The sequence below is a fragment of the Momordica charantia genome (genome assembly GCF_013281855.1).
Source record: "Momordica charantia cultivar OHB3-1 chromosome 4 unlocalized genomic scaffold, Mcharantia_2.0 BLBB01000004.1, whole genome shotgun sequence".
Classification (NCBI taxonomy): Eukaryota; Viridiplantae; Streptophyta; class Magnoliopsida; order Cucurbitales; family Cucurbitaceae; genus Momordica; species Momordica charantia.
In genome coordinates this window covers 2,768,705-2,782,551 of record NW_028275162.1, presented here as the reverse complement: position 1 = coordinate 2,782,551, position 13,847 = coordinate 2,768,705, and the positions used below count along the sequence as shown (strand labels likewise).

The 13,847-nt window shown below is 28.6% G+C and overlaps 3 protein-coding genes across 3 annotated transcripts; all 3 read left to right on the top strand.

Annotated features, from left to right (window-relative positions):
- Positions 1 to 2,061: 2,061 nt before the first annotated feature.
- On the top strand, positions 2,062 to 3,969 carry LOC111007989 (expansin-like A2). The gene is made up of 5 exons (XM_022280551.2): positions 2,062 to 2,176; positions 2,274 to 2,383; positions 2,824 to 3,002; positions 3,369 to 3,501; positions 3,624 to 3,969. The coding sequence occupies exons 1-5, from the start codon at positions 2,062 to 2,064 to the stop codon at positions 3,876 to 3,878; spliced, it is 792 nt and encodes a 263-aa protein (XP_022136243.1). The 3' UTR covers positions 3,879 to 3,969.
- A 2,201-nt stretch (positions 3,970 to 6,170) lies between these two features.
- LOC111008024 (expansin-like A3) lies at positions 6,171 to 7,057 on the top strand. Its single transcript, XM_022280616.2, has 3 exons — positions 6,171 to 6,334; positions 6,433 to 6,565; positions 6,676 to 7,057. The coding sequence occupies exons 1-3, from the start codon at positions 6,270 to 6,272 to the stop codon at positions 6,928 to 6,930; spliced, it is 453 nt and encodes a 150-aa protein (XP_022136308.2). The 5' UTR covers positions 6,171 to 6,269; the 3' UTR covers positions 6,931 to 7,057.
- A 4,850-nt stretch (positions 7,058 to 11,907) lies between these two features.
- On the top strand, positions 11,908 to 13,674 carry LOC111007753 (expansin-like A2). Its single transcript, XM_022280223.2, has 5 exons — positions 11,908 to 12,048; positions 12,608 to 12,723; positions 12,804 to 12,982; positions 13,068 to 13,200; positions 13,406 to 13,674. The coding sequence occupies exons 1-5, from the start codon at positions 11,934 to 11,936 to the stop codon at positions 13,658 to 13,660; spliced, it is 798 nt and encodes a 265-aa protein (XP_022135915.1). The 5' UTR covers positions 11,908 to 11,933; the 3' UTR covers positions 13,661 to 13,674.
- The last annotated feature ends 173 nt before the right edge of the window (positions 13,675 to 13,847 follow it).

The following is a 13,847-nucleotide window of genomic DNA, read 5'->3' as shown; positions in this document are numbered from 1 at the left end:
TCGTATTTTTACATTGGTATGTATATGATCTATTTAATCACTAATCCCTTTTGTTCTTAATCTCTAGTTGAAAAACTTTATATTAAGAGATATTTCTAATTATTTTGTCTCACTATATATATTAATTTCAATCCCAAGTATTAAAAAAGAAAAAACTCAATTTACTTTTCCTAATTGATTAATATTATCAAAATTGAATGAGAGAATGATAGATGAGTCAACAAAAATATATGAAAATGGTGGAGAAGAGGGGTGAGATTATTATGTGGGTAAGATAGGGTTTTTCTTTTAATAAGGCGAAATATGATGAAGTTTATTTTATTATTATTATTTTTTTTAATCTTTCCAATGTAAATTATGAACTAAATTATTTTTTGATTGGATAGGAGTGATAGATTAGATATTTAATATGTCAAGAAATAGCGGTGAATCCAGAATTTGAGACATAAATATAATTATTTTAGATGCATTGATTATAATTAAATAATCATAGTAAGTAATTTTGAAAATCAAACTAAAAATTTATGATTTTATACCTACAATATTTTATATTATTTTTTTCAAAATAAAAAAGGGGTTAACTTATCTATATAATATTTGAAAAGATAATGAAATTTGAAACATTTAGTAAAGTTTTCTTGATAAAATTAATTTTCTTTGATATATTTATAGTCTAAAGAAGGAAAAAAAACAATAAATCTACTATTTATTTGTTGTTATTTCAAAATAGAAAAGGGGTTAACTTATGTATATAATATTTGAAAAGATAATGAAATTTGAAACATTTAGTAGAGTTTTCTTGATAAAATTAATTTTCTTTCATATATTTATAGTCTAAAGAAGGAAAAAAAATTTATAAATATACTATTTATTTGTTGTTATTTCATATTTTTATCTTGTTCATAAATTTGAATTCATAAAAACTTAACTAAAACTGAATTTCTTTTGATATATTTATAATCTAGAGAAGAAAAAAAAAAACTATAATAGTCCACACATTAGCTTAACTCAGTGTAATCGACACATATGTATGACCAATGGATTATGAGTTCGAATCTCTCATCTGGATTGTACTAAAAAAAAGCTATAATACTATATATTTATTATTTCATATTTTTATCTTGTTGATAAATTTGAATTCATTAAAAGAAAGATGCAATATAAATTTACTAGAGATAAGTGTATAAGTTATTTACTTCAAATGAAAAGAATTTTTTTTTCATTTTAAAAATGAATCACCAACGAACCCAATATTTAAAATTTTGATATCGTTGAAAATGTTAGAGACTTTTTGGAAATATTGATAAAATATCAATGTCAAAATAAAAAAAATTATAACAAACATTTCAAAATAAGATAAACATTTCACTCTTTTATTAAATAAGTTAAAATTGATTAATTAATATTAATATTATGTTTATAGTAGTGATATTTTGTTCATACTTTTTAAAATTTTTTACGAGGCTATGGAAATGTCGATTCACTTCTCATATCGATATTAAACTCATAAACATATAAAAATGTCGATGAAAATTTAATATTCTAAACGCTCCATGTGCTTTCTAATCAAAAGGTAAAATATATGTAATTTAAGTGGAGAGACCATAGTTCACAGAAAGAAAAATATTAAAGTAAAAAAATTAGGTGAAGATCCAATATATACTAAAAAAAACCCTTAAATAGAAGTATAAGGCGCAGCTGGGATACAAGCCACTGAGTTTTGACCAAATATGGATGAACAAGACAAAAATTCCATGAAATCCACTGTCTGAAAAAGACATGGATTTATTGTTTTTCCAACATAAATCTCGAACTCCTTAATAATGCTTCTTAAAACTAATCACCTATCGTTTTTTTTTCATTTTTTAAGCATAATCACCTATTGTTTTCCTTCTCACATCCCATCTATAAAATAAAAAACATCATTAAAGTCTTCAAAATCAATTGGCCTTTTACAAGATGTTTCGAGGATTTGAACTACTATATAAGCACTATCCTTGTTGGTTTATTTCTCACACTCAATCATTTTCTTGCAAGAAGAGGAGAAAAAAAGAAAACAAAATGGGTCTCTTACTTGGCTTTTTCTTCTTCTTCCTTGTCTCTTCTGCCACTGCTTGTGATCGTTGTGTTCGTCAATCCAAGGCTGCTTATTACTACGACGATACACCTATTCAACGTAAAGATTTGGCTTTAGATTTTGTGTCATCAAATGTATTGAGATGATATGTGAATAATGGTTGATTTATTTAATGTATTTGATTTGAATATTGCAGATGGGGCATGTGGGTATGGCTCCTTGGCATCACAATTATCCAATGGGTATGTTGCAGCTGTTGTGCCTGCCCTTTATAAACAAGGAGCTGGATGTGGTGCCTGTTTTCAGGTAAAATTATGACCTATTTGATATGTGTTTTCAGTATGTTGGACATATATATTTTTTAAGATTGTTTTTAGATGCTGTTATCGAAATAATGGAAATTCTAAAGGCAGCATCTTTTAGATTTTGAATTTGAAACTTTAAAATATAGAATTACATAAAAAAAATGATAATAATTCTTTTATAAATATACTATTTCATGTTTTAAACTCCCTTCGTTTATGTTAAAATAAAAATATGTAAAATATAATGTATTATAAATTATTATATTATAGATTCAATTTTCAAATCTGGTTTCAAATACATATAAATTGGGATACAACCTAGTTTTTTTATTGAATCCTTCACATTTAGGTTTTTAGTTTATAACCAATCAAATACAGCCTTATATTTTTGTCTTGAACACCCTTTTTTTTTGTTGATTGGTCGTGTATTGGTCTTCAAAGGTAAGGTGCAAGAACAGAAGATTCTGCACCGCCGCAGGGACTAAAGTGGTTGTGACAGATCAAAATAACGACAACAAATATGACTTTGTCCTCAGTAAGAAAGCATACTCAGCAATGGCATTGCAAAATAAGGGCAAAGAACTTTTGAATCTAGGAACAGTTGATGTGGAGTATAAGAGGTGAGCATTTCTTACATTGTTATTATTGTGATAACATCGAAAAGATAAAAGGTCCGTTTCGTAACCGTTTCTCATTTCTAATTTTCTTAAGAAATCTAAACATTTTGCAATTAATTATGTTTTTTCTTATTTCTCGTTTTTGGGAACATTCTTAATTGTAATCAAAACAAGTTTCTCATTTCTTGTTTCCATTTACAATGTTGTTCCAAAACATAAACATAATCATTGTTTTATTATACTTGAATTCATGGATCTTGGGACGATACAATTTATCTTTCTTTATTAAAAGGAAGAAAAAGAAACATTAGAACACTATCAAACGAGTCCCAAGAGACTTAACAAACAAAAATGCTCTACATGTCACAGGATACCTTGTACCTATCCAAACAAGAATCTGTTAGTACGAGTGGAAGAATGGAGCCAAAAGCCATACTACTTAGCCATTAAATTCCTCTACCAAGGTGGGCAGACAGAAATAAAAGCAGTTGAAATAGCAGAGGTAAACTAATAAAACCTTCAACAACATGTACAGAAACCATATATTTGCAATACATTACAACAAAATTGACAGTTTTTTTAACATTGAGTTTTGTTTTATTTTGTATTGTATGGAATTTGTAGGTTGGTTCCTCAGATTTTGAACCCATGAAGAGAAACTACGGTGCTATCTGGGATACAAACAAAGTAATTGAAGGAGCCTTCCAACTGAAGATAGTGGTGGCTTCAGGATACAATAATGAAAACACATATTTTACAAATTACGACCTTCCTTATGATTGGAAAAATGGAGAGATCTATGATACTGGAATTCAAATCTATGACATTGCCAAAGAAGCTTGCCCGCCAAACAAGTGTGGCGATAGGCCATGGAAATAATGAATTTCCATGTGCAATCAGAATATAGTTTTTATATAATTCCCTTGTTGCCATATATCCAATAAACTTCATTTAGATGATGAGGAAATTGGGTGTGTGTTCCTCATTTCTATACAAAATGTTAAGAGGAGCTCAATAGAGTTCCTTTATTAAATAAAATAATGCAATATTTAAAATATTATTCTCATTTTATGTTTGGTCCTCTTTGAACATATATCTTGACCTTTTATTGTTTCTGTGGCTGCCAGTACACTTGTTTTTTCATTGTTATTATGCATAAATCCAGTTTTATTTAATAAGAAATAATAACATTATTATTGACCTAAAATAAATCGATAGAAATGTAAAATTTTAATTCTGGTCGAGATAGTGACCTTAGTTGTTATAAATATATGTTTATAGGTTCCATATCAAAATCAATTGACAGTAACAAAAGTAGCTAGGTCTATTATCAAACTTATAAGATTCTTTTTCTAATGTGGGATCCTTAACCTACCTCATCAATATCATGACTGTTTTGCTTTATCAATCTTGGTCAGATCCTATTTTTTGACCGTACCGTATGTTCGTTTTAGCTTTTGGGCTTTGATACTATATCCTGTTAGCTCCCTTTATCTTTTCAACGTGGGACAAGTTATATTTTTCCAATAATTTTATATCCCATTTAAATACCTAGAAATATAAGACCGACAAAGTACAATATTATTTCTTTTCTAGAGTTAGAATGAAATATTTGTTAGGAGAAGTGTATATAACTTGTAAAATTATATTGAATATCTTTGAATGATAGATTGGTAAAAAAAAATGCCCCAATAATTTTAAAAAACTAAAGAAAAAATGGGTGGTAAATAAATGATAACTTGTAATTTTCATTGTTTAGTTTATATATTTTCTTGCAACAAAACAAACATTATAATTTGGATATTAATCTCCTAAGCTATATATTACATATATGCTTTCAAAGAGCAATTTTATTGGCAAAGGTATAATACCCCGTAATATCACCTATCATGAGATCTTGTATTCGAACCTTTAGGTAAGTTTAATACAAAATATTCTTATTATCTCTTAGATACGGCTAGACGACTTCCCGTTCTGATACCATCTTAAAGATGAATAAACCACCACTCAACCCAAAATCTTAAGTTGATTGCTTGGTTAAATTTAATTAATATATTGTCCGTTTTGGACATAACCCTCACGACTTTGTTTTTTGTTCCACCCAAAAGTCTTCAATGAAGATAATTGTCCTCTCTTATATACATTATCGTGTATATATAACCAAACAAAAATTCCATAAATCCAGTGTCTGAAAAAGACATGGATTTTGACCTTTTCCAAACGCAATCTCCAAATGATAGCCGAATTGCCCCCAACTTCTCAATGCTCATTAAATTAAATTATTAATCACCCATCGTTTTCCTTCTCACATGGCATCCCCACCAATAAAATAAAATATAATTAAAAAACATCATTAAAGCCTTCAAAATCAATTGGCCTTTTAGAAAATGTCGACTTTCTATGCACTGGTTTTGGGGTTTTGAACTACTATATAAAGCACCATCTTTTGTTGCTTTCTTTCTCACACTCAATCATTTTAATTTCTTGCAAAAAAAGGAAAAACCAAAATGGGTCTCTTTCTTGGCGTTCTCTTCTTCTTCATCATCTCTTCTGCCACTGCTTGTGATCGTTGCGTTCGTCAATCCAAGGCTGCTTATTACTATGATGATACATTATCCATTCATCGTAGGCTTCACTGTTATTTAATTTTTACGTTATTTTATGATAATGGTTAAGTTAAAACTTTGGGTAGATTTTGTGTCATCAAATGTATTGAAATTATATGTGAATTATAATGGTTGATTAATTTAATGCATTTGATTTGGATATTGCAGAAGGGGCATGTGGGTATGGCTCCTTGGCGTTAGAATTGTCCAATGGGTATGTCGCAAGTGCTGTCTCAACTCTTTATAAAGAAGGAGCTGGATGTGGTGCCTGTTTTCAGGTAAAATTTTGGCATATTTGGTATCAATTTGGATTATGTTTTTGTTTCTAGATTTATTGAATTGAATTAGGATCTTCTTGAAGTCTCAAGTCACCCAAGCGACTTGAGGCATGAAAACGTGGAATACAATTTTATTTTTTTATTGAATTCTATGTGTTCCCATGTGTTTTAATTTATGTTTTTAGATTACCAATCAAACGCACTTTTATATTTTTGTCTCGAATCCTGAACTAGTGTCTTATATATTTTTTTTCCTTCAAAATTTGTTGAAGGTAAGGTGCAAGGATAGAAGATTGTGCACCACTGCAGGGACTAAAGTGGTTGTGACAGATCAAACTAGCAATAACAAACATGACTTTATCCTCAGTAAGAAAGCATACTCCGCAATGGCTTTGCAAAATAAGCGAAAAGAACTTTTGAATCTAAGATTAGTTGATGTCGAGTATAAAAGGTGAGCATTTTATCTACATTGCTTCATTGTTTTTATAACGCTCTTACATCGAAAATATAAGAGACTTAACAAATATAATGTTCTACATGTAAATACAGGATACCTTGTACCTACCGAAACAAGAATTTGTCGGTACGAGTGGAGGAATGGAGCCAAAAGCCAAACTACTTGGCCATAAAATTCCTTTACCAAGGCGGCCAAACAGAAATAAAAGCAGTTGAAATAGCTGAGGTAAACTAATAAAAACTTCAACATAGAAAAAACCATATATTTGCAATGTATTACAACAAAATTGATAGTTTTTAACATGAGTTTTGTTTGGTTTTGCATTGAATTTGTAGGTTGGTTCCTCAAATTGGGAACCCATGCAGAGAAACTACGGTGCTATTTGGCACACGACCAAAGTAATTGAAGGAGGATTTCAGTTGATGATAATGGTAGCTTCAGGATACAATAATGAGAACACGTATTTTACAAATTATGAACTCCCTAATGATTGGAAAAATGGAGAGATCTATGATACTGGAATTCAATTTGATGACATTGCCAAGGAAATTTGCCTGCCAAACAAGTGTGGCGATAGGCCATGGAAATAATGAATTTCCATGTGCAATCAGAGAATATTTTTATTTAATTCCCTTAATTGTTGACATTGTATCAAATAAATTTCATTTAGATGATGAGGAAAATGGGTGTGTCTCATTTATGTGCAGATGTTAAAAGTAACTCGATAGAGTTCCATTGTTAAATGAAAGAATATCTAGACATTGAATTGTTTCTAATTCTTATAATATGGTCTGGGTGCCACACTTTTGGTTTCATTTTTATTATGCATAAATTATCCAGTTTTGTTTAATTAAAAAAATAATAACATTAATATTGATCTAGAATAAATCAATAGAAATGTAACATTTTAATTTTGGTTAGATAGTTACCCTAGTTATTTCGTTCCAATAATTTTATATTCCATTTAAATACTAAGATGACAAAGTACAATATTATTTATTTTCTAGGGTTGGAATGAAATATTTGTTAGAGAGAGGTGAATAGAACTTGTAAAATTATATTGAATATCTTTGAAAGATAAATTGGTACAAAAAAAAAGCGATAATATCAAGAACTAAAGAAAAATGGGTGGTAAATAAATTATAAGATGACTTGTAATTTTAATTGTTATATCTTTGATTACAACAAAACCAACATTATAATTTGGATATTAATCTCCTCAGCTCTCTCTCTCCCTCCACAAACACATATATCAAGGAGCTGTTTTATCGAAGGATATGGAGCCTACTTAAAGATCTTGTGTTCGGAATTTCCTTAAAAAAAAAAAAAGATCTTGTGTTTGTATTTTTAGATAAGTTTAATACCAAAATTTATTCCGTCACGTTTTATTATATGAGTATATATACTCTAACTTAAATTTAAAAACATTTGCCTTAACGAGTTAGCTATATTTTAAATTGTCCATCCTTTTTAGTTGTAAGTAAAAAAGTATGGGGACGAGATAAGAGAAAGTCTATTGTAGACACCGTATTTGGTCCAGCTTTATTTTTGTTTTATTTTTAATTATTTCATTTTTATTTTATTAAATACTATAAGATTACTTTATTATTGGTTATAAGCTAAATTTTAAATTAAATTAAAAAAAAATAGATTTTGTTTTAAAGAATTTGATTTAATATTAAAATAAAAGAAATAAAAAGATTTGATTTGATTTATATAATTTTGTTTTAAATAAAAGTTTTTTAATTAAAAAAATTTAGATTCTGTTTTAGTTAAAAATAAACATTTGGTTTCTCCTCCCATTTTTCCTTCGTCAAAACCGAACGCTTTCCCTTTCCTCTTTTTCTCTGGTTTTACTCGACTCACCCATGTTACTGTTATTTTTTTGATATATTTAGAGGGCACACAACACACAGAGGGGAGGGGAAAAAACAGAGAGCACAGAAGAATAATTTGGGTGAAGAAAATTTTTTATTTTTTATTTTTCCCCTTAGTCTCTAAAGGCGCTTCAAGCAACACACAACAAGACCCCGGTGCACACCTCACGACCTCCATTGCTGCCTTGAGACCAACCTCCGATGATAGACCGACGACGACGAAGAGTCCAGCGACCCACTCTAACACGACGAACACATTCGTGGTAAAAATCTTTGCACAGTATATCCCTACATAAAAATTTTCCTTTTAAAGAAAATAAACTTTTTAAAATAAGTTTTAAAAAATAATGTAGATAATTTTTCTTAAATTAAAATAAAATAATTTTTAAATAAAGTAAACAAAAAGTTAATTTCATTTAAATAAAAGATTTTGCATTAAAGTTTTGTAAGTTAAAAAAAATAATAAAGTTTTGTAAGTTAAAAAAAATAATAAGAGTTTTTATAAACTAAATCTTGTTTAAAATTAAATTGGATTCTTTAAAATTTCCATTCAAAATTCTTAATTTTGTTTTCTTATTTTTTTTATTTATTTTTAGAAAGAGAATTTCAGCTGCAGGGATTTAAAAAAATAGAGGATTTAAAGAAAATTGTTTTATAGGGGTTTATTTTAAAATAAAATCTTATCTTGTAACATTTGTATAAGTTGGTAGGAGAATGAATTTTTTTTTAAACGAGGAGTATCATTTTAAGAAGATCTTAACAATTTGTTTTAAGTAAAATTGTTTTTTTAATTAAAAATAAAAGATTTTCTTGAAAAAATCTTTTTAATTTCAAAATACATAATTTTTTTTAATTTAACAAAATTTGTAGGTTTTTTTTTAGTTTAAAAAATAAATTAAAACTTTTGTTTTTATAAAAGAGTACAATGTTTACATTTAAGGTGTGGCAGAGTGGTAAGACATTTGAGTTCAAGTTGATAAATTTTTCTAATGGCCTTCGTGCACCTCATAATAGTTAACTATCTCTAATCAAAAGGTGTGAGTTAACAAAAATTCCTAATCACTTCATGATTTGACATATTTTTATTAATTTATTTATATTTTATTTAATAGATAAGTAGTGTACCCAAATTTCTTACCAAATAAATTTTTTTTTCTTATTTTAAAACCAATAGAAAATTACTATAATATATTTTTATGTTCATGGTAAAATGCATTTAAAAACTTGTTAGATTTAAGTTTTTACTTATTTATTTATTTAACATATTTAGGTGAATAGGAGAGAGTCAGTAAAATCTTGGATAACATATCCAATGGTCTAATATCAAAGAATCGAGTCAAAGAAATATGGTAACCGTGTGTCAGCCGTAGGATTGAGTGGCCACTAAGTTTTGACCAACGAATACTGCCCCCTGATTTTCCTACAAAATTCATAATTTAAAAAGTTGACCCCATAAAATAAAAATATTATGATTTCCAGGTTAAAAGAATCTGTTGTCAAAAACAGATAGCTACTGCAGCTGGCACGATTTTTAAAAGGAAATTATGACAAATAGTAAAATTTCAAAAGTTGAACCATTCTTATAATTGCTGAATTCTATTTAACAAATTATTCAAGGATTAAAAGTAACTTATTGTTTTTTTCCTAAATCAAATATGCCAAATTATCAAGTAGAACGAGGATTATAATAATCATTTTGTTTTCAATAAATAAATTAATTCGCTAACATGAACTTAATTTAACAGTAATTGGTATATGTTTCTAGCTTTTCACAAACTTGTTTATTCAAAAAAAAAAAAAGGTAAAATACATTTTTGGCCCCAACCTTTAAAACAAGGTAATTGTTGTGGGGAGCAGAAAAAAAAAATTATGCATTTTAAAAAATGTCACTAACTTTTCAAAATTTCAAATATAACAAAATATTTGAATTTTTTTCGGATTTTTGAGTATTCTGATTTTACCCTTACGATATCTGATATACATCCAATGTATATCTATATTTGATATATATCTAATGTATATTTGTATATGATATACATCTAATCTATATCTGATATACATCCGAATGTATCTCTGATATACTTCAGATATACTCATGATATACATTATCAGATATACCAATGATATACATTATTGGATATATGTATTATACCTCTAATATATATAATTGATATACCTCTAGTTTATGATATACTAAACATATTTGCAACAGATATATTAAATATAAAGTATAACAAATGTTTAATTTTCAGTAGTATATCAACTGCTATAAATTCTAGTTTACTATTGCAATTTGTTGATTGATATACTAATATTATTAAAAATGTTGATTACTATATCACTACCATTTATTCTATATTAATTAATTAGATACTAAATATAAGAGATATCAGCCGTTTAAATTTATAAAGTATATCAAATTTTTAACTTTTTTTTATGACGTACATGATCCACATAAACCTTTTATACAATAATTTTATATTTCAATTTTTTTTGTGCACCATTATCTCTTCATATGAAAAAATAATGGATATAATAGTATTATATCAACACACATGTATCATAGTTATATTAGTAGATATCATTGTTATATAAGAGATATATAAGTGGTAATTAGAAGCATATTAAATATATATCAAATATATATCAGTGTTATTAGTGGTAAATCATATATAATCACATATAAGAAGTTATACCAGTATATATCATAGTTATATCAGTGGTATATCAATGGTAAATTAGGCACATATCAAGTATATATCACAGATATATAAATGTTGTATCGACTTGGTAAATCAATGGTTATCATACGTGTATCAGTGGTAAGCCATGTTAGAAGTTTAGTGGATATCATATTTTTATGAGCAGTAAGTTAATTGTACATCATTATTATATCATTGGTATATTAGAGACATATATCAGTAGTTAGATATATTGCAAATATATTATAGATGTATATCTAGGGTAAAGTTGTAATTTTTAAATCAAACCTCCGTTTTTTGTTGAAAAAAATATGTTTGAAAAAACCAAATGTGGTTACTATTTTTCTTATTTTACTAAATTATTTTGCCATAGTTGCAATTGTCTCTTTAAAAAATGGTTCTGAAAAGAACTAATAAGGAAAGAAGATAGTATAAATAGATCAATAAAAAGAATTAACTCATTGGAATCTCAAAAATAAAAAGAATAAACTCGCTTATTGTTACATATTTCTTTAAGAACTACTATCTTGGCAAAATTCTACCAACAAAGATTTTTTAAATGATATGAAAAAAATTAAGTGTTAAAATCTTGGCAGAGCAAGGAGTTTATAGGGAAGATTGGGGAAATGATGAGCTCGATGAGCATCTACAGACCCTTTACACCATCAATGATAGATATCGTTGAACCAACTTTTCAACCGCTGACTCATCTACGAAATGAAGGATCAATAAAAAGAATAAACTAACTTATTAAATCAAGTCTTGTTATTTAATCAATAAGCCATAGTTTTCTTGTTCATCCAAACTAGGCATTCAAATCCTAATAATACTAAAACATATTTCCAAAAGTCAGCTTGGAAAATAAAATTACCCACAGCACAACTTTTCTCCGATTTGTCTCTTTAGTCCTAGGAGAAGCTGAGGTTTTATCCACTCTTTTTTCAACTTTGAAACCCCTATAAAAAGCATCATCCATCTTAGTTCTTTTCCCACAACTAAACGCACAAGCACACAATGGCTTGGCTTCTCAGCTTTCTCTTTTTACTTCTCGCCTCTTCTGCTAATGCTTGTGATCGCTGTATTCATCAAGCTACCACTACTTATTATTCTGGCGATTCACCCACTTCAAGTAAATATTCAAATTTTGTATTGTATTGGACTTTTTGTTTTGTTTTTAAACTTCTTCTTCAACACCTATATGATTTAACAGTGCTGAACATCGTTCGGTTGGAGTCGGGTTTTGACCTATCCTAATACCGAAACTGACAGCTTACCTGCAAGAATTAGCGCCAATCGAACCGGCCCGGCTGTCGGTTGGGTCGGTTGGTTTGTCGGAAAATCGACAATGCTATTTTTTTTTCAATTTTGTTTTTTAATTTATTCCCTTCTTTTTCATCATTTCTATTCCATTTCTCTTGTATATAATGTTTTTCATTATTTTTTTTATCTAAAAACACTAAAAAATATTATATATATTTAATAGGTATATTATTGTCGGTCGGTTGGTCGGAATTTGGGAGTACATGACCACCTACCGACTTATCAGCTTTGAAAAATGAGAATCGACAACTGAACTGACAGACCAAGGAACCGACCAACATCGGTTCTGTCATGAACGGATTGGTTTTTAAAATCTCTTTGCTCACCACTATGATTTAAATTCCTCAAAAAAGTAATGGTGTGTGCAGATGGATGGGGGGCATGTAGGTATGGTTCTTGGGCGTCAGAGATTTCCAAAGACTACTTTGCAGCAGCTGTGCCTTCTATTTACAGACAAGGAGCTGCTTGTGGTGCCTGCTATAAAGTATATATATAGCTTCAAATTATCCTCGTATCTAACTAATTTGATCTGAATTTTTTCTTTAAAAATTGTTAATTTTGTAGATAAGGTGCAAGGATAGAAGATTGTGCACAAAAGCAGGAACAAAGCTAGTTTTAACGGATCAAAATCATGATAACAGAACAGATTTTGTTCTCAGTAAGAAAGCTTTCTCTTCAATGGCTGGAAAGGGCAAAATCCAAAAGCTTTTGAATCTTGGAACTGTGGACGTAGAATATAAGAGGTGGGACTAATTTCTCAATATTTTATAGTAAGAAAGTTTTCTTCATATAGTGGCTTCAAAAAGTAAACTAGTTTTAGTGATGCAGGATACCATGTGAGTACAAAAATAAGAACTTGACAATCTTAATACAAAATTGGAGCCAAGCACCATACTACTTTGCCATCAAGTTCTTGTATCAAGGTGGCCAGACAGAAATATTAGCTGTTAAGATAGTTCAGGTAACCCAAAGATCGAATCTTCATTTGAATTTTTTGGGATTTGATACCATATAAATATTCATAGGGTTTCATTTCAAAACCAAATGTATATTATAAATCTTTGCTAGGTCTCCTATCACAATGATGAATTGTAGTGTCGGGAAAAGTGAAATTCATGAAACCCGAGTGCGCAATATTTTGATTTGACTATATTGAATCTTTGTAGGTTGGTTCTTCAAATTGGAGCTATCTAAAGAGGAAATATGGGGCTATTTGGGAGACTAGCGCAGTGCCAGAAGGGGCATTGCAGCTATGGATGAAGATCATAACTTCAGGATTTAAAGAGAAGTGGATAATGGCAAATAATGTGATTCCTGCTGATTGGAAAAGTGAACTGATTTATGACATGGGAATCCAAATTAAGGATGTTGCCCAAGAGTTTTGCCCTCCATGGGAATGTGGTGATGCACCATGGATATAAAATAAATGAAGAAGCTGTTGAATTTCAATGTAATATTGATCTATTATTAAATAAATAATAAAAGTTTTTTTCACTTAAATATTCGTACTTATTTTGGTCCACTTTTATTATTTTAATTATTGTCCTTTCAAATCGTGTTTTTTTGTATATCTATACTATATATAAGGTGGTTATTAGGAGAAACTTT

Excerpts from the sequence above, each read along its gene's own strand:
- LOC111007989 (XM_022280551.2), top strand. The coding sequence starts at position 2,062 with ATGGGTCTCTTACTTGGCTTTTTCTTCTTCTTCCTTGTCTCTTCTGCC. Across the intron at positions 2,177-2,273 it reads CGACGATACACCTATTCAAC|ATGGGGCATGTGGGTATGGC; the intron begins GTAAAGATTTGG and ends TGAATATTGCAG. Across the intron at positions 2,384-2,823 it reads GATGTGGTGCCTGTTTTCAG|GTAAGGTGCAAGAACAGAAG; the intron begins GTAAAATTATGA and ends TGGTCTTCAAAG.
- LOC111008024 (XM_022280616.2), top strand. The coding sequence starts at position 6,270 with ATGGCTTTGCAAAATAAGCGAAAAGAACTTTTGAATCTAAGATTAGTT. Across the intron at positions 6,335-6,432 it reads GTTGATGTCGAGTATAAAAG|GATACCTTGTACCTACCGAA; the intron begins GTGAGCATTTTA and ends ATGTAAATACAG. Across the intron at positions 6,566-6,675 it reads AAGCAGTTGAAATAGCTGAG|GTTGGTTCCTCAAATTGGGA; the intron begins GTAAACTAATAA and ends TTGAATTTGTAG.
- LOC111007753 (XM_022280223.2), top strand. The coding sequence starts at position 11,934 with ATGGCTTGGCTTCTCAGCTTTCTCTTTTTACTTCTCGCCTCTTCTGCT. Across the intron at positions 12,724-12,803 it reads CTTGTGGTGCCTGCTATAAA|ATAAGGTGCAAGGATAGAAG; the intron begins GTATATATATAG and ends TTAATTTTGTAG. Across the intron at positions 13,201-13,405 it reads TAGCTGTTAAGATAGTTCAG|GTTGGTTCTTCAAATTGGAG; the intron begins GTAACCCAAAGA and ends GAATCTTTGTAG.